Below are 20,993 nucleotides of genomic sequence, written 5' to 3'. Positions count from 1 at the left end.
GAAACTAAAAATAAGAGAGTGACTCAAGACATTTAAAACTGCCTCCATAAATCTTTTGAAACAGATTAAAAGTCCTTTCAACCCTAAATTTGTAAAATAAATTTTGTTTTCAAAACTATATTTAGAAAAGGAAAACTAAAACTTCACCACCATCCCAGGCCTAAACTCTTTGCCTTAATTAAAAAATATAAGATTTAGCATTGACTCATTTAACCCATTTACTTTTGGTTCTCTTTTTCGTTTATGATTTTTCTTTGAATATTGTGTTTATTTATTTAGTATTTTCATACTAGAACATGAAATAAAATAGTAGTAAATATAATTTTGTACTAATAAAGAGGATTTAATATTAAAAAATAAAATCTTTAATAACGAGGAATAAAAAAAACTTTAAGAATGAAAATGATAAATTTTCTTTTTGAAGATACTTTATTATTACTTGTTTAAAACTATGATTCTTCATACCTAAAGTTATAAATTAATGTTATATATATAACATTAACTTTAATAATAATAATAATTATTATTATTATAATTATAATATTATTTATGTATATAATACATACAATTTGCAAACAATATAATACTCTCAATTCCATAAAATGTGTTAGACTTTTAACTAATAGAGTTCAATCTTTAAACTTGAACTAATTCATCAAATGAGTGTATAATTCACAACAAAAAATGTAAGGTTGAACACATTCTTGGAGATGAGACAAAGAACTTTAAGCATGACTAAATAAGTTTAGGGTTTAGGAAAAAAAAAAGAAAAAAAAAGTTAGTCGTATATTCAACCTAAGAAACCAAAACATGCAAGAATACTTTGAGATCCAGTGGGAGAATCAAAACCCTAATTACATTAGTAAAACAATTGAGCATTTTTTTCGAAAATAAAACCCAGTCAAGAATTTGATAATCTTGGAGTTAGTTCATTTATTTTGTTAACTGTGGTTGCTACAGGTTGGGAGCAAGAACCTGGCTACATAATTTCCTACCTTACTATGAGTTTCCACTAACCTAAACCACTTCAAAACCACACTTAATGTTTCCTACCTTGCATTCAAAGCCACATAAGAGTTTGGTTATAAATCTTGCATGCTACAATAACAAACCTATTTCTTAGGCTTAAACTAACCACACTCCATATGAAAACTATTACCAACATGTCATATTTAAGAATACCCTTCTAGGCTTAGCCTCCCAAATCAATGTTTTTTTTTTCCTACTAATATCAGAATTCAGAGTTCTAAGATGCCTATTACATAGCTCCACAAAGTCAGAAATTTAGAACCAAACAAGACCCCTAACATGACTTAACAAGCTCACACGAAACCCGAATTCAAGTTATTTAGCACAAACATCACGTAGACTGCAGGTCATTACCATGAGCATGTCATGGAAGGCCTTTGCAGAAGGTAAAAGAATGTGGTGAGCCAAGGATGATTTGCCTAAGCTTAGCCAAGGTTTGCCTAAATCAGATAGAACCAAGTTTCCTGAACGAAATTTGTTTCAACAAACACTAGAAAGTGAAAGAGAGTTTCTTGATCTGGTCTTTTTCAAGGAGCGTGTTTGGTGCAACATCACACCAAACCCACTAGTCTCCTTGCAAATCAAACATTAAGCCCATCTAGTGGGCATGGTGATACCATTTCCACTACCTATCATGTCTGCTATAGAATGGACAGAAGATCCAAGAGGATGAACGGAAGAAGATCCAAGAGGATGAACAGAAGAAGATCCAAGAGGATGAACAGAAGAAGATCCAAGAGGATGAACAGAAAAGCCATCGAAACCTTCCCTTGAATACATGCTACTCACTTCTGAACTAGACATGTTTGGACTGTATTGATCTGTCTCCATTGGTGAATGCATTCCAACATCAGATTGCATCATTTCAGAACTCTGAGAGGCACTAGACAGAAATTGTAGGCCACCCATTTGATTCCCTTCAACATCATTTCCACCATTTTCATTGCTGGAGTTTCTTGTGTTCAAGAAGCGACCACCATTTCCTCTTGGTCTCCTCATTGCATGCAGATGGCGTGATTCATGCATGTAAGGCTGCAAGACAAACACAACTCATATTAATGAAAAGGGAAGGTTTCGATAGTAGTTTGATAGCTTTTAAAGTAGTTCAGTTAATATTTTTTTGATTGTATTAGGATGTTGTATAAGGATTGGTTTATTCTGAAGTGATGTATATGTATTTATATTTCATTACTGATAAAAAAACACGTAGTGAAACATTATGGAACGTTGTCTTTTGAGTATCATCTTATGACAAGATGTTTGGGAGGCCCATGGAAGTGATCATACCTTGCGACGTTTAACCATTTTATTCTCAAGAACTGCCTTCGCGCGTGACTGCCTGCGTCTGATGATTCCATGGTACTGCTTAGCATTCACGTAGGTTGGTCCATCATCAGAAGCCATGTTAAGCGGAAGCATTATACGTCCCTAATTTATCAAACATGGATACATACATGAATTAATAAAGAGTGAAAGATTACAGCAGGTAAACAGATGATAACTTCTTTCAGTAATGCAGCTCCTCGAATCCATAAGAGAAAGGAAAAACGATACAAAACAAATGATAACTACAAACAGAAGATGAATACAATCAATAAACATCAATAGCAGCATACAAAAAGATGTATAATTTAATTTCAGGGCTTGCACTTTGTATTTTTTTTCTTAATTATTAACCTGATATCATCACCTTGTTCATCGATAAATGTAATATCATTGTATTTCATGACTTGTCTTTTCATCAATTACAAAAGTGTTCTCATAACATCTACAAGTTACACAAAACCTAACCTATGTTGCTCTCCTGTGGTTTTGTAATCGGAGAGTGACATGGTCGTTATTTTTTCTAGTAACACTAGAATAAATATTGATGCTAACATTTGCAAAAAAAAAAACACATACAAAAAGTAAAAAAGATGTGAGTTTAGTGTATCTTTTTAATCTTTGTGTGAATTTTTTAAGAGACTAACATCAATATCTCTATAGTGTACGATATCCAATTTAATATCAAGTATCTGATAAAAATTATTGGCTTTAATACAACGAAAATCACTACTACAACTAGATGGAAGCTGGATATCTGCATGTGGTTAAGAAATTTACTCAAGCTTAAAAATTATTAGAATGAATCTTAATGTATTGTTTTCTCTTTCTTCTGTAAGAAGTAGCTTATTCATCTTTCCATTTGTTTAGAACCTATTGTATATCTAGGGTACACAGACATATAAACCCAGTAACACATTCCACAATTACTTTATTATTTTAAAGGCTAATTCATTTCTTTCTTTTTCATGCAGAGATAAAATAGTTGAGGTAAAGGCAAACCGGAATTTGAGGTCCATAAGCTGAAACGAGCCCACAAAACTGATCCATACAGGGATATGGCGCACAGATCTACGAAGGAAAACGTGCCAAATATTTTAAATTATGTCCAGAAGAAATAAAATATTTTTTTTTATAAAAAAATATATAAATAAGAACATTTAAGAGATAATCTAATCCATATACATATCAACTCTGCAGAAATAAAATACTAATTAAAATGAGAAAGGGGTAGTTTTATGAGAGGTTTTACCATAGGCTGATTAAACCCTAACTCCAAATGGTTGGGGGGCTCAGCAACTGATGACTGCGGTGCTAAGGTTGCCGGAGGATTTTGGCCATCGCCCAACATTTTACAATCATCTGAAGAAACAAATTTTCCAAGTGTTGAATGCAACAAAAAATTTCACTTACAGAAATTTATAAGGAAAAAAGAAACTTTAGATAAATAAAAAATGTTGCTGGAGCGGGAGCAAAATTGTAGGAAGGCCTTAAAATGCATAATCCCAATGTGAGCACGATAAATGAGAGTGATGTAACCTATGTTTTCTTCTGATAATATTTTTATGAGCTCTAGTGTTTAGGGAACTTTGGAAACAGTACAAAAAAGTGGGGGAAGGCACCATTGTCCCCGAATTTGGTTCAACAATAAAAAAAATGGTCTTCACTCTGAAGAAAGAAGTCACAAGTGCATGCAACTTTCTTTGCTTTCTCAGTTTCTGCCACAATGAGTATAAAAGTTTGAGTTAATGCATCATTAACTATTAACAACCCTCATCTTTGTGTAGTTGTAAACCTCTAATATTATACCATTCTACAAGAAATTGATTTCAAGCTTCAACTTAGGCAATCTGTCAAACCACATCATCTGATTGGTTTAGGGTTTATTGCCGATAAAAAAAAACATCATCTGATTGGCCATGCAAGAGGTTCTCCAGATAAGTTTTTTTATGAACAATAATAAATAAATAAATATATATCAGTTTAGTTCAACCAACCCTTATACAGCTCACCAAATAAGTTCTCCATAGGGTAGTGCATATTTTTTTTGAAAATTACCTTCCCATTTATTGGCTTTCTCGAAAAGTATATTAATCAACCAATGAGGCTCATAAGGCAGAGCAGAAGCCCCCATAAGAGTAACTGTAGTCTGTGGAAAAAGGTTGCCCTCAAAATTTAAGCATCTTTTTTTAAGAGATTCTTTTTTAAGATAAATGATATATTTACAACCTTTAAGAAAGAAGATTGAATACTAAAACAAGGTTGTAAATGTATCATTTTTATTTTTAAACAATAACTACATCTGCAGCCCTTTTTCTTTCCAAAAATATTTATTTCTTTATTTATTCAAATTGAATATGTAATAGGAGTGAGGAAGCCATGCAGAAAGCAAAAGGGGGACCAGAGATTTCTCCATTTTTTGTCCATGTCTCAAAGTTGATAGCCAAAGACTAATATGTGCTCGCGAGTCATGGCTTTCACTGGAAAAAACACTATTTTAGTTCGTCGGAAATCAATCTCAGTAGCTGCAAGTCCAAAGCTTTTTAAGCTGGTTAGAGCCAGAAATGGAATATCAACACTTTAGATAACACAGAAATTGAATATCAAAGACTTGAGATAACATAGGCTTTGCTACATTGGAAATTTGGTACTAGTTTCAGTGCCAACAGGAATCCAACTCTGGATCTCTCTATTACAGACCTACTAACACAAATATATACACATGCAAAACTGAAATCAGTGCATGCAAGAGCATATCTTAATTTTCAGAAAGAAAAGAAAAGAAAAAGAGAAAGTAGACCACCCAAATCTGCGGCTTCCTTTGGTTTAGATTTCTTTAAAACAGGCATTGGTAAGAAACCAGTTGCATGTCTCTCTATCATTTATGAATTGTTGTGTATAGTTTGAACTATCACAACGATTCATAAGCATTGCAATTTGGTATAAACAAGAGAAGCAAATCATGCAAAATGCAACTCTGGTAATCCAAAATCAAATTAAATACCAGGAAAGGAAAGGTAAGGATTGAGTTATGCTGAAATATCTTTATTTATATATTTTTTTTTCTTGATAAAAAAAAAATACCAGAAAAGATGGAAAACTGGTTTGCATGTCCTCGTGCTGTTTGCTTACCACCAGCAAGTTGGTCGACATAGTTGGAAAACTCCAAAGAAAAGGGCTTGCTTTGGCCACAATAATCCCCACAGACTGGTTGAGATCCTAAGCCATTCAACCATGGAGCTGAAGTTGCAGATGACAATTGTCCAACAGAATTGTGAACAATTCCTTCGTGTTCTTTCAGGTAAGCAGTTTGCATCGCCCTCCAAACAGTCGATTTAATTTATTGTTTCTTAGTGATAAAAAGTAAACTGAAAAGATTCAGAAACAAGTTAAAAAAAGAACAATTTTCCAACAAAGGGAAAAAAATCGCAAGTTGGCATGTCTATGTCTACCTATAGCTTTCAAGATTCTCTTAGCTCCACCAAGTTTTTAAAAACCACTGTTCTGCATCAGATTTCTCCACTCATCAACCTGAGCATCAAGCAAAAAAAGGAGCTGAAATATAAAATGGAGAAAAAGTAAACTTCAATTAGCATATAATAGCAATGAAATCATATAAAAGGGAAGATATAGAATAGGGCACTGAACAGATGAGTTGAGAAGACACATTAGTTGGAGAAGGAGGAGCAAAAAAAAGAAAGCGATAACACTGAGTTCTGAGAGTGAGTAGTAAAAGTAGAAGAAGAAGAAGAATAAGTAGCAGCATCGGTTTCTACGAAGTAGTAGATGAATTAACACCCCAACAGGTTGGAGTCATGTCGGTACTTAATGAAGCAAAACACACACATAGTACACTTACACACAAGAAGAAGAAGGAGCAAAGTGAGAGAAAGGGGCAAAAAGAATTCGTACATGTGTGGTAGAAGTAAAAATCAAATCACCATGCCTTTGGTATTGATGGGTTGAAAGGATGTGCTCCTTTTAGTACTATGTTTTTCTGCTTTTTATTATTTATTCATTTTTACAAAAAGAGTTTTCTCTAATATTTTAATATAAATATGAAACACCATTTCGCATTTCAATGCACTCCCCCAAGTTTAAAGTTTCACCATGATTATTTCTTTTCAAAAGGAGACATTTACAGGTCCCATTTTCATTACCTCAGTTGCTGTTGTTTTAGGGTAAGAACATGTTTTAACAAGCTTCAACTCTCAAAATCTTACACTAGTGGTTAACATTTTCAAAATGAGAATCTCATCTCATTGAATATAAATTACTACTAATGTTACAAGAAGAATGTAAAACAAGTGTTTTAAAAATTAAAAATATACAAAAGCAATAGTGCTAAGTGGCTTTTTGCATCTATGAAAACCTTTATATATTCATTTGATTTGAACTAATACAGCTTGATGGAATATTAGAAGAGTGATGAAGGTGAGATTAAGAAGTATTTAGGTATAAAATATTGTGATGAGTGGAAGTTGAAGTGGGTTGTTGGTATTCGAGGAGTGGTCCCATAGAATACATACGGTGCATTAGATGAGTCTGTTGTGTGGCCCATGATCTCGTGACGAGGTGAGCAGCATTAGGCTCATTTTTCTATTCAAAATTTTCGATATTCAAGAATCTCTTCGTTGCTTTCAAGGTGATCGTGATCGTCTTGTCATAATACTCTAATACATATTGTTGCTTTCATCACCTCTAACCGATCATGCCTCTCTCCCTGACAACTTCATTTGACGTACCCAATTCATCCTTCTATGCTGTTACTCATGTAATTACAAACCTTCACACTTTCAAAACCTTGGACTTTGTTTCTTTTTTCTGCATCTTTAACTCCACTGCTTCTTTTAACTGTGCATCATAACTTCACTTCATCAATCTTCCTTCTTCATTACAATTTGAATTTAATTTTAGTTTGTTGGTTTTCTGGTTTTGGAGATTCTTGCTTTACAATAGTTTGGTTGTTTAATAGTGTGGAAAATCACTATAAAAGTTATGCAGAAAGATGTGTATCACTAAAAATTTCACAACTAACCTAATTAACTAAAATCTGATTGAGTGAGTGATGAGTATACTTTTGCAGAGGTGTACTTGATTATAAGTAACATCACTTAGTTAAAACAGTTTTAGTTTTGACCAGAAAATAGAGTCAACTGTACTAACAAGAAACAAATGGAAAGTACTTCAGGTCTCTGTACCTTTTCAGCTTCTCAATTAACTCACGCATGATGTTTCACAACTAACACTTAAACCCGACATAATTGCATTGCATACGGAGAATGTTAGCTAGGTTAATTACCAAAAGCCAAATATTGAAAAGTTAAGGTTATTTTTTAGGATATGAAAAACCTTGAAGCTAGTGCATCCTAGTTAACTAGTCATGTCACAGTCATCATCCTAGCAGTTGCTACAGTTGTTCATTTGGACATTTAAGAAAAAAACTTGAACCAAAATTCATTACAAAGTCCATTTTAGCTCTTTGCTGTATAGTAACTACACTGTATCAAAGTCTAAATGCCTTCAAGCTCAGATTGGGCTGTTTTTCAGCCGTCCATGGTGAACATTTAAATGTATTAAAAAAACTAAATCAATTGGTAAAAAAAATGTTTTCTGTGTAAGACTGGCTCTACAATGAAATGAATTCAGTTAGATTCTTCTTTTATATTCATCATTTTAATTACTTTAAGAAACAACATTTCATTTCCAGTTTAAGATAAATTAAGTCAATCTCACTTCTAACAATAACTATTTTGTTGCATTAGATGACACTTTTCTTGTTTTGTTTTGTCTCTCTTCTTTTCTGATGCAAAAACTTTTTATCAATTTGTTATCACTAACTAAAAGAGGAAATGATATTTATTGTTTTATCAAATACTTAATTTACCATTAGTGAAAGCAAATAGAAAAAAAAAAAGTGAAATTGATAGAGGGAAACAAAGGACCACAGGTTAATGTCAATGAGTTGGAATTGTCGGTTCTTTATTTATATTCCCAAGATGGCAATGTAGTCTTGCATGGATTAGTTCTCTTGTTAATGTGTTGTTAATCATTAATTATAATCCTTGAACAATTTATTATGAGATAAATAAATAAGTATTAATGTCCTTGTTCTTTGGTAAATGTGTTCTTGATATGTTATGCAGTGCCATTTGTTTGGTTTAGACTTCTCATGACTCAAATAGATAAGTATGAATATTTTGTTTGTTCACTATTTACTTTTTCTTCTTTAAGATAAACTTGATACTCCCAGATAAAAAAATAATGTCAAATCATCATGCTATGTCCTCCCTCACATAACTACTATAAGATAAATCTTTAGCTTTTGGACACTATATGGATCACTAAAGTATAAAACACATTTTTATAATATTTTTTTAAGAAAGATTTTTGTAATATGATATTTGTCTTAGCCATAGAAAAGTGGAAGGGTACATTGTTTTATGCTCTTCAATGTGGAGGAAAGGTTACTTTTTTTTTTGTTTTTCTTCTAAGAGTTATAAAGGAGGAGAATCCTATGCGCCATTCAAGAGAATCATAGTCATTCAAATTTTACATTTATAGAAGGTTCATATCAACATTCCCCACCACATAATAAATGTGTGACATAATAAATGTCCAACCACACGAAAAAAAGTCAAATTGCAATATCTTAATAAAGGATCACCAATTTAGAATTGAATTGGTTTTGGAAAACTCTTAATAAAGGAAAACAGTTTCAAAATTATTTTAAAGATTCAACCTGATGAAAAATAAGTTGATTTCGGTTAATTAAAGAAATACTAAATAAGTGGAGAAATTAAAATAAAAACAGTTCCATTTTACGAAATTGATGCAATTGTGTGCAGTTGAGTGCAATTTTATAAGGAGCTGATTTTGACCAGTTTTTTTCACAACCTTAATTATAATACTGTAATATATTATATATTGATTATCTAAAAGTGATAAAATAATTGATTAGGCTGATATATGATATTTAGTATAAATCTGCAATGTTTTTATTTTTTTATTATAAAATGTGTGTTTGTAGAGGGTAGTGTTTAGTTGTCTGGCTTTTACACAGAATAAGATTGATTCATATTGATGATCAGTTGTAGTTACCGAGGTGTGAACTAAGTCCTTTAAATAGGGTAATATGATGACTTTTTTTGGTGCAGACTTAGCAAACGTGTTGTCCACATCTCTCAACTTAATACCATTTCTGTATTTTATCCACCCAAGAATGATAAGTCCTTTTCTTACTTTTTAACTCATCTTATAATAAACAAAATTATTATTTCAGGTATATGGACTCATGCAGATTTAGTTCTATGTTGAGTATGCACCTCACTGTTAGGTATGAGCCAAGTCAGACACAGAGAAAGAGAGAAACAACAAAGGAAACTAATGTTTATTGAATCAGAAAACAGAAAATATTACAGGGAGAAAATACCTCATCTCGAGGAAAAAGATTCCATCTATGCATGAGGCCATAGAACTTATGGATGTCCTATAATGTAACATACCTTCCTCAGATATAATCTGTTGATGTCTTAACTTATACTTACCACAAATTTTATCATTTATAATAATATTTTGTCACAATTCAATTAATTAAACATATTTTAGTAGTCCTAATTAAACATATTCTAACTTAAGGGATGTGGTTTTTAGGATTTGAAACATATGGAAAATGGAGAAATATCTTGTCTAAATTTATGAGTAGGGAGGTGAGGATAACTGGTTTGAAAAAGGTATAGCATGGAATATAGGAAAAAGATATAGGGTAAGATTTTGGAAAGATAACCTGATAGATACTGAAAACTTTAAGCAATATTTTTTCAGACTATTGTTTATGTCAAACCATAAAAAAAAAAAAATACATGAAGGAGGTTGTGAGATGGTCTGAAAGAGGATGAATATGGAATTTAGAGCGGAGAAGAAATAGATTTGATTGGGAGAAAGCAGAAATTTTGACAACGAGGTCAACATACAAATTTATAAGAAAAAAAGTTAATGGAAATATCATAATTTCTTTGAGTTCTTTTGGTATGTGAAGGCAGCTCCCAATGCTTTGACCCTAACACAAGGGTATTATTAGACAAAGTTCAAACAAGGGCTAACTTTCTTAATAGAGGGATAGTTTTAGTTAGTGTTATGTGTTCGCTTTGTTCACAAGTAGAAGAATTTGTAAGTAATTTATTTTTGGGTTGTGGCATTGTTGTGGAAATATGGAACTCTTGTCTTAGGTGGGTAGGTATTCAGGAGTAAAAAAAAATGATGTTTTTAATTATTTTGAGCAGTTTTCATTATTTATTTTAGTAAAAAGCATAATCAATATTGAAAGGTAGTGTGGTTTGCAATAGTATGACAAATATGAGAACATAGTAATTGTGTCGTTTGCAAACAAGAGTTTATTGATGCTGAGTAAATTTTGCAAATGATCCTACTAAAATCTTGGCAGTGGTTGAAATGCAAATTGACAACTTTTTTTTTCTCTTATTGGTCCATGTACCTAATTTTATGCTAAAATTTGTTGCTTGTATGGATGTATGACTGTTATGTCTTATGGAAGACTTTAAGGTATTTTCCTTTAACATATAAATCATTTAGATGGTGAAGAAAGATTTTTTTGTTAGTAACAAGGTACAATACATGGCTAGAAAAGTGTGATCTAGTGGTCCGGATTAGAGTGCAAGACAGTAATGATTAATACATGCAGTCAGAATAAGAGTATCTATCAGTGGATGATACTGCTATCAAGTTTTCTACTGCAAAAGTGAAAGTTGTGTTTTTGGAATCTAAAAATTTTACCTTCGGCACAATTTACGGCTTGGAGGGTGCTATGTAATGTTATTCCCACTAAAGACAATCTTTTGAGACGTGGTTTACTTTTGATGAGTGATCGATGCCCCTTGTGTGGTGTGGAAGAAGAGTTGGTAAGACATTTATTTTTTGAATGTAGGATCTCTTGGAGAATTTGGGGTATGTGTCTCAAGTGGTTGGGTATTCGTCGGTTCTACATCGTGATGTACAAATGCATTTTAGGATGTTTAAACATTTACACTTGAAACATGCTATTATCAAGTGCTGGGGGGCATTTGGGTAGGTATTGTAAGTGAAATTTGGAATTATAGGAATAGGGTTGTGTTTGAGAATGGGCAGGTAGATCTAGTGGAGGTTTTTACTGTGGTACAAAGGAAAACTTGGTCTTGGGTCACAGTAAAAGAAAAATTGGTTGTTTTCTCCTACTCAGACTAGTGTTTAGAACCTCATTTCTGTATGAGGTATTTGAAAGACTGGGTTTTTGGTTTTTTAACTAACGTTTTTGCCCAGACCTGGAAATAGTGGTTTGTTTTATGCAGGTCTCATCGGGTCTACCCACCTGGCAAGGTTGGATTGAGGTTTGGAAGGTATAGTGGGTTTGTGCAGGTTTTTTTGGTCTTTTCTACTTGGCAGGGTCAAGTTGATGATTTTGTCCCTGGATTGCGGTAAAGGAAGTGTCTCTGATGTATTCTTTTCGGTCTGGTGGTGGAATTTTGTATGGTGTTTGAACTTTGGGAGCTTGATATGTGGTGTTTTGGTTACTAACATGTCCAGTTTTGGGAAGGTGTTGTGTGTTATTTGCAGGATATATCTGGTTTATGTATTCTCCTCGTAGGATCGGTTTTGTTGATGTTGACATTTGGTTATTGGCGTACTTCAGCCTGCTGCAAAGTTATTGTTTAGGTGTTGGATATTGTGTCTTATACTAAGGGTGGATCTCTTTGGTGGACTATTTTTTGTTTCCAACTCCTTCTTGTAGTATCGGTTTTGTCGAGTTTGGCTCTTGGTTATGACACTTCTGCTTGCTGGTAAAAATCGTTTAGGTGTTGGATGTACGTCCTATATTGAGGGTGTGATCTCTTTGGTGTTGTAACAGTATTTGTTGGGTTTCTATGTCTTGTATTGATTTATTATTTTGGTTTGTAGTGTAATGTTTGTTGGGTCCTTAGTTGGTAAGGTGTTAGAAAACTTGTTTTTGGGTGTTTTGTATAAGGGTTGAGACACCACTGAAATGTCTCATTTAAATTTTATTTATTCTTTACTGATAAAAAAATGAGGTTTTTTTAGGAGTTTAAACATATTACTGATCTTAATATAATTGAATATTGTACATATCTTTTGTAGTTTGTAGTTTTTTTACTCTGGAATATATATGTATTGCATAAGGTTGTGGAACAATTAATATATCTGAAATAAGATTTCTTAACAACTAATTTTTTATGTAGTTATTAGCTGAGTAGGATTTTGGAAGAACTTTTCTGATAATGTAAGTTTTGAGGCACAAGAGTACATAGTTCTATAAGTTTTTGTAAATTATATTAGAGGTCATATTTATTGAACTTTTTCTTTATAATAAGATTGAAATTCCTCTCAAATATTTTATGTTTATTTATTTATTTACTATTATTATGTAAGGTTATTGAAGTAATAAGTCTTATATGTAATACTCATTAGGACTCATAAGTTCCTTAAACTTTTGGTATGACAGTTGTTTTAAACTTTTACAATGTATTCATACTTACAAATAAATCTAAGACCTGAAAGGTAAACAAAGAAACATTCTAGAAAATTTTGATGTTTTAAAAAAAAGTTTCATCAATCAGCTTCATTCTTTTACATTACATACTTTAGAGTAAATGACAAAAGTCTAAATAAAACACTAGTGGATTATAATTCTAAATCTTTTCATTAATCCACTGGGGTGATTTATATAAATTGTTGTTAAGATATGTCAATGAATTATCCTTTAGAATCTTGTTATATAGTTTTTAAATTGTGAAGATTCTACATTAGAATCTAGTCCTTTTATAATATTCATGACCTCCTTAATTTATTGTGATCGTGACCAATAAAAAAACATGAGTGGGAAGGTACGTCACTGTGTTGATCCTCCATAATACTTGATATTATATGACAGTACGAATGATTATTTAATATTAAATTAATATGAAAAATTATTTTATATACTCAATAATTTATTTAGTTATAAAATAATATTTAATTTATTAATATAATAATTAATTATTTTTTATCTATAAAAAATAGTTTTTATTTAATAATAATTTATTTAACCATATTTTATTTGGCTCCTCTCTATCTTATTCTATTTTGCAAAGCTGCTACAGTGAGGCATTTGTGGTCTATTTGTCTTAATAATTTTTTGCAAAAAATAGAGAAGGTTAATAGAGGAAAAACAGAGATGGTGTTTTTGGTCATTTCATTTGGCTAGCTACTGTTTTGAAACTGTGGGCAATGAAGTGGTATCTAGAAATTCAGTAGTTTGTGTAAAAAAGCATTTTATGCTACAGAGTTTAAGTCATAATTATTATAAGAAATTATTGCTTTATCAATGGATTTATATTTTTTAATTATAGACTGATTTTATTGATGAATTTTTAATTATTATAAATTGTTAATGTTCTTAATTGTTTACAAAAGTGGTACCAAAATAGCTCTTAAAAGAAAATACAACTTGTCAACAATATTTCAAGACAAAAAGAAGTCAACCAGATGAAAAACATCATCAGCTGCGTAAACAATGTTGATGCACATAATAAAATATGACAAAGAATGTACTTAAATAAATGTATTCATGACCACTTACAAAGAAATAAAAAGTAAAATAGATTTATTTTTTACAATAAATTAAGATCAACTTATAAGTTTCAACTCTTTTATCTATATTTTTCATATTTATAAGTTAAATTTAATTTATATAAAAAAATCATCCATTTTACTTTCTTATTTTTCCTTTATAAATATTTATGAAGTAATTTATCATCTAAGTGAATCTAAAGATGAATTACTATTCATAAATTACAAGTTTAAAACTTTTATTTCTATTACAAAACTGAGGTGAATATACTATTTTACTATTTAAAAGTTTTATAATTTTCTGCAGTAGTACACTTGGAAAATTTCACTTATGAAATTGGGTTCAACTCTGGTTGCGGATTTATACATTTTTATTTTTTTAAATTCATGAAATTTTTTATTAATATCTTATGGATTAAAATGAATTAAAAGTTTTATATTACTCTCCGTTTTGAGAAAACTCTCCGTTAATTAAAAGTATTATTAATGGTAGAAATGAAATAAGTTAGGTTTAGAAACCTAAAATGTAGTAAGACCTTTTATATAGATACTATATAAACTTACTTAAAATTTAAAATAAATCAATATATGAAGCTATTATTTTTAGTTGTATAATTATATAATTGAATGTATATAGTAAAATATTAAAAAGTGTTTTGGGGTGGTTTTAAATAGTCAATACGGCTAAATTATTAAAGTAATGAGTCTAAATTGATAGAAGGACCATTTTGATTTATTTTTAAAATATAAAAGACTAAATTAAACATTTTAAAAGAAAAAAAGTAAAAGTGAAAAAAAGTGAAAAGATAAAGACCTGTGACCTATAATATATACAGTACATATATTACATAAATATAAGAAAAGTATAATTATTAATAAGTTTACTTAAATTAATAATATAATAAGTTTATTGGTCTTTTAAAGGCATTATAACTAAACAGACTTTAAACTCATATATCAGAACAAAATTACCGTGCATTCCAAATCTTAAAACACCAACAACAGATAAATAGACTAGATTACACTTCATGTTTAAAAAAATGTCATATACATGCTTTAATTTCTAGAGGAATGAAGGGAGAAATAACGCAGTTTTCCTTTTCTATTAAAAACTTTAGAACACATAGAATTAGATTTATATATAACGTATAGTATAATTAATTTTAAAATACAAGTAATTTTAATAATTTTTATCACACAGTAAATAAAATATGATAAATTTGTAACAATTATATATTATTGTTTAAAAATACTTTAGAAATGCATAAAATAAAAATTAGAACAAAAATTGGGATACAGAAATATATCTTGTAAATTATGATAGTAAAGTTTTACAATTACATTACATACACATATTAAATTTTTAATTTAATATTTAATATTTAAATAATGGCATCCATGAACAAAAGAAAAAAATATATGATGATTTTAGACATGTATAAAAAGAGACTACTGTAAACAATAGTAAGAACAATAGATCGAGACAAAATAAGGAAAAGATCTGAGGTCAAAAAACAAAATATTTTTATAAGCTGCGTTTTAAATATGAGGATTTTGTTGTTGTAATGTTTTAAATGGTGAAATGATTTGAAATGACATGAATAGTATAGTGCATATAATCATCACTATAAATATTTGTAGGTAATGTTAATATCCAAAATTATTTAGTGAACGTATTAAAGGTCAAAACTTCATACATAGAAGATTCTTTCAAATCTAAAGTTGCTAAAAATCCCAAGGAAACAATACCTAGATTATCAATCGTGAACTCTGCTTCTAATTTTCATTCTTCTTTGATGAACCACTGCATCTTTACCAGAACAATACTTAAGATTCAATTTATTTACCATCAGATCACTTGGAGCACTTTTTTGGCACCCAATACAATAATGGCTTTATTTCCTAATTAAATCCTCCCTTCTCCAATATTAGATGCAAAACATGCATTGCTCAATAATTCATGTGGAACTAGAAGGTTTTTTCATGCTTGTTTGGTCGAAGTTTGGACAGGCTACATTCTTCAATCACACTATATGGCCTCTCCAAGCCAACACAGTTCAGTCAACGACAAATTCATATGTTTTGTACTCCTTCCAGCATAATAAAAATAACTTTGGCATACAAATATACACGCCATCTTTCTGGGTTCTCACAAATATATTGATAAGAGAAGGGTTGGGATGTGGATAACGTAATAACAAGAGCAAATCACAACAGAATGGCACAAGAAAAAAAGAACAAAAAAAAAAAGAACTACAGGGAATTAGAAAAACTGGTCATACTGGCTAGTGAGGGAATCTCTCAGATTTGAATAAAGGCCATACAGTGAATATTGGCGAAGGTTTTTCACTTCATACCAAGAATTGAAAACTGCAAGGTGCTTGTCTGTGCCAGAGAATGCCAATTGTATACCTATGCTGCAGTCCACAGTTCCTCCATGACTCTTGCAACTGGATGTTTGTAGTGCACAATCCTGATTGTTGAGACACACAGCTTTCGAATTACTAGAGCATTTAGCACACCCATCTCTTTTCCAGTATAAATTTTGCAGTCTGCCCTTCTTAAACTCAAGGACCTGCAGATACAGGTTCAGTTGGTTCTTAGTATGGATCATGATTATGAGCACAAATATCAAAACACTACTTTCAAAAGAAAAACCTCTCCTTACAAGAGTAAAACTGGTAACAGTATATGTGCCGTTTGCAACAAAAGCGGGAGGAGACCTTGCTGCATATTTCCGGCCAGCAAATGCAACCATATAGCCATACGTGTCCTGCACAAGGAAAACAATTAACAGACCCAAAACAATAAAAAACAAATTAATCAACAGATTCAAAAAATATAAGTTAACCAGACTGACGATGAAATCAATCCACACAGTTCAAGGGTTAGGAACTATTACAAGCTGGCCTTTCATTCGCTTAAGCCCAACCCCATATCAATCTGTATGAAACCCAAACAACTCCAGGATATTCTGACTATAGTCAAAACTGGGAGGTTACTTTATTGCACATACATGCTGAGATAGCGCATAATTGCCATAAGGGGCGTTGGACCCTTTGCTATAAGGATTCTATCCTATAGCTAACACCTACAAAATCCTACCAACATCGTGAAAGGTATACATCAGCTACATCTAGTTACTTCAGAGAATTATATTACCGGTGTCTTGAATGTTGCAGTATCTTATATATTGGACATCATGTCATGTCATGTATCTGTGTCAGTTTCATGTTCAATGTTTGCGCCAGAGTCGCTTTGGTGTTTCATAGATTTATTACATGAGTGTTGAAGTATTTTTAAAGGTATCATGTATTTTGGCCACTCTAGTGTCTAAGCCTGAATCAATAAGTTTGGATGACTAAACAATCAGTTCAGTCAAATGTCAATCAATTTGGACTGGTCAGTGACCTTGCTCAAACTTGTAGCCTCATTCACTTTTGACAGAACAGGAACTAATCAGGCTCAACAAGCGCGCCAAACAAATTTGAATTTTGCTATAAAACGGAGGCAATAAATGTTTCAGTAAGTTGACAATACGAAAGAGGAAAATAATAAGAGAATTGAAAATGGAGCGAGACAAAGGTTTCGATCTCATGTTTCACTAAAAAACAATTTAAACTCTCTTTCATACCATTGGAGTGGCCCAAATTTGTATTCTCTATGAGTTGCACTCCACTTTAAAACGTCCATATTTGTATGTTCTACCAAGGAGAGGAGAAATAAGCTTCCTTCCAAATCCCCCAACTCCACATTTTCCAGTTACTCAAACAAGCATAGCTTGAATTTAGACATAAACAAAAAATCTCACCCAAAATAAAAGATTTCTATTCCACATGCACCAAGGTTTCTGCAGCTATGAATAAAGCACCACAGGATTTACATTGTAACCAAAGTCCAGCGAAAATCGGGGTTTCATCAATACTTTCTAGTCAATTGGCACATCAAAACATATTATCGTAGTTCAGTGCTACATTTTGGAGTAACAAACAATAATTCAAAAAAAATACAAATTAACCAAGTTATGAAATAACAAAAGAAATTGGCTTCGGTTACTTCGATTACCAACAACAGAAACTATACCAATCTAAAATCCAAATTAAGAAAACAAAACATAGAAACCGAGAACGAACCGCGGTGAATGATGAGGAGTTAACGGTGAGGAGCGAGATCTCGTCGACCTTGGGTCTGAACACAGAGATTTGATAATTCGAATTGGAGAGCGAGAGTCTCGTATCACACGGTGACAACTGAACGCTACTGTTGTTGTTCAAGAAGAACTTGTCCTTCGGCGCGAACACGATTCCAAACGTGAATCCGTCGGATCTCTGCACTTGCGTGTCGGTGCACGGAGAGAATACTCGATTGTTGTCGCCGGCGTCCGCCGGAAACGCCGCCACAAGCACCACCACCACGATCGCGGCCGCTAGTCCTCTGATAACCTCCATGGAAGAATATTCTAGAAGGTTTCCCCAAACCACACGGAGTCGCTGCGTGCGGTAAAGTGCGAATTTCGGTTTTCACACGTTAACTTCGGCCGTTCATCCCGTCGAAGAACGAATGTAGTTTATATGCAAAACGACTTCGTTTCAATCAAACGACTTCGTTTCAATCAAACGACTTTGTTTGTGTGTGAAACGACTTCTGAAAGTGCTACAATAGTTGTGTTTAGACGTTTCCCGAAACACTTTCCGAGTCGGAGTTACACCAAATCTGTACATTTTAAATAATAATCAGTTTTTAATATACTTTTTTTCATATAGATTGTAATAGTCTAATTTTAATTTTTTTAAATTATTATATATTTTTCAAAATTTAGTAATATTTTCTTTTCTTTTTTTGCTTTATGTAAAAAAAAATAGATAACCAATGTTGTAGAAAAGTGTGAACAAGTTGTTCTAAAATAATCAAATAATCAATGATTCGTGAGACAATTATCAAGTTGAATTACAGAAGCAAACTTGCTGTTGTTGAGCTGGAGCCACAGTGCCATTGGGCTGGATGAAGAAGATCAGATTTATAAGCCCATATTAAATCATTGACAGTTTCTTCCTGCACCCCTACATTTTTCTTCCTACACCCCCATAATTTTGTAAATTCCGAAACTGACCTTCACCTGTTATTTGAATTCGGGATCTAAGAGTGTGCTATGGATTTCATCAATCTGAAAGTGAATCATGTTGTTTTTTGAATGAGAGGGTGTTCCAGAAATAAAGTTTTCATAAATTGTTGATTTCTGGATTACTAAATCTGGAATGCTTTTTTTCAATTATGGATTTTTGATTCCAGAATACATATTTTGAATTATGGATTGTCGGATCCACAATGATTTTTTCAATTATGGATGTTCTGCATTTTTTTTTATTTTGGATTAACTCATTCATGTACTACCGAAAACACTAATCCAGGAGATTACTGGACGCACCAATCCAAAATTTTACTAGAAGCGCCAATCTGAAAATTTTCTGGATATCATAATCCGGAATGCACACAAAATAAATGTACAGTTTTATATAGGGTCAGTTTTGTCTTTGCGCAACCTTATGGGGGTACATGAAGAAAAATGTGGGGTGCAGGAAGAAACTGCTTAAATCATATCATCTTACAATGTTTTTATTAGGCTGCTTTCTATTTACATTCCCTCTTTTGCTGAACACACATCCCTTCTATTTTATTATTAATATTACATATTTATCCTAATCTTTTTCTCTTCTGTTTAAACCACTCCCATCTCATTTTTTACTCATGCACTCCACTCCACACAACATACATGTTTTTTTATTAGTGACATTGATAAGGTGACAAATAAGTTCGTAAATGAATTATGCATGTCTTAAATAGATGTTTTATTTTGATTATGCACACTTGGGAGAAGATAAAGAAGGATTTGTGTAAAATAAAACATATTAGCAATGAAAATTGATACTTGATCATTTGTAAATTAGTGTTTTGAAATTATATATAGTTATCAAACTGACATTAAAGTTGTCTAAACACGCTCATAAATAAAATAATGGGACTTGGTAGTTCGATATTCATCAAAGTTTATATTACCATTCTATAACTAGTTTTATTAATATTTTAATTTAATATTTTATTAATATACAGGGTTGTTAAATAGAACTAAGACAAAATTATGAGCTGTCAAAATAGTTTTTTCTAAAAAAACAAGTATAACCACGAGAAGGAGAGGGACTGAAATCAAAAGTCAGAGAAGAAGCCAAACACTCAATCGAAGAAGAGCAAAATTTTGACATTGAGTTCAGAAAAAAAGTATAAAAAAAAACAATTAAAAACAAAACATGTTAACAGATGAAATGATTTTTTTTTTTAATTTTAAAAGAAGATTTAACACTAAATAATATTATGAACCCTATTTGGGTTATATGCATAAAATAATTGGCCACTTCACATGTGCGAAGCCAGTGGTTTATGTAATCATGCTTTAAAATAGATTATACTTAACCACTCTATTTAAATAATATTACACTCATCCTTATTTTTTATCTTATAATTTTTTAAAAAAATTCTTAATGTTATGACACTTAGTCCTATATCAAGGAATTTTTCTTTTTTAAGGAATAGTTGTCACCTCATATGTCCATTTAACGCATTTTTCATATATATATATATATATATATATATATATATATATAAGTTATTCAAATTAAGTTATGGTTGTCACCTTTAGATTTTCTTAAAAAAAATAGAAACAAGTTTTTTTTATTTTTTAATTTAGTTACAACGAGAAAAAATAAAAAATTTAAGAAAAAATGTATACATAATATTATGACTTTATATTAATAGAAACGATGTTGTGACGGATCAAGAGTACAAATGTCAAAATATTATAGTTTTTTTTTTTTATGTTTTTTAGATATAAAAATTAAAGCAGTGCAAGTGGATTTAGCTACTGAAATTTGTCAATTTTGTTATATTGATCAAACAAAGTTAACGTTTAAAACTGCCATTAATATATTATAAATTACAAAATTATCAAAATATACTCTCATGTAATCAAG

At 31.3% G+C, this 20,993-nt stretch overlaps 2 protein-coding genes across 13 annotated transcripts; both read right to left on the bottom strand.

The window, feature by feature from the left end:
- Window positions 1-1,429: 1,429 nt before the first annotated feature.
- Window positions 1,430-6,639, bottom strand: LOC137830735 (nuclear transcription factor Y subunit A-10-like). Of its 12 annotated transcripts, none has more exons than XM_068638235.1 (7): window positions 6,265-6,639; window positions 5,805-5,883; window positions 5,437-5,720; window positions 3,605-3,714; window positions 3,355-3,423; window positions 2,317-2,457; window positions 1,430-2,061 (listed from the first exon to the last, which is right to left on the bottom strand). In XM_068638235.1, the coding sequence occupies exons 3-7, from the start codon at window positions 5,666-5,668 to the stop codon at window positions 1,618-1,620; spliced, it is 996 nt and encodes a 331-aa protein (XP_068494336.1). In that variant the 5' UTR covers window positions 5,669-5,720; window positions 5,805-5,883; window positions 6,265-6,639; the 3' UTR covers window positions 1,430-1,617. The 12 variants fall into 12 exon arrangements, with proteins under 12 accessions (XP_068494336.1, XP_068494343.1, XP_068494334.1 ...); XM_068638242.1 differs by having other exon boundaries at window positions 5,485-5,720; XM_068638233.1 differs by having other exon boundaries at window positions 5,805-5,907; window positions 6,265-6,613.
- Window positions 6,640-16,032: 9,393 nt separating this feature from the next.
- Window positions 16,033-18,688, bottom strand: LOC137830734 (uncharacterized). Its single transcript, XM_068638232.1, has 3 exons — window positions 18,105-18,688; window positions 16,640-16,744; window positions 16,033-16,546 (listed from the first exon to the last, which is right to left on the bottom strand). The coding sequence occupies exons 1-3, from the start codon at window positions 18,417-18,419 to the stop codon at window positions 16,235-16,237; spliced, it is 732 nt and encodes a 243-aa protein (XP_068494333.1). The 5' UTR covers window positions 18,420-18,688; the 3' UTR covers window positions 16,033-16,234.
- Window positions 18,689-20,993: the final 2,305 nt, after the last annotated feature.

The sequence above is a fragment of the Phaseolus vulgaris genome, chromosome 7, assembly GCF_000499845.2.
Source record: "Phaseolus vulgaris cultivar G19833 chromosome 7, P. vulgaris v2.0, whole genome shotgun sequence".
Classification (NCBI taxonomy): Eukaryota; Viridiplantae; Streptophyta; class Magnoliopsida; order Fabales; family Fabaceae; genus Phaseolus; species Phaseolus vulgaris.
The sequence above is the reverse complement of the archived record's forward strand: the minus strand, read 5'-3'. Positions and strand labels throughout refer to the sequence as shown.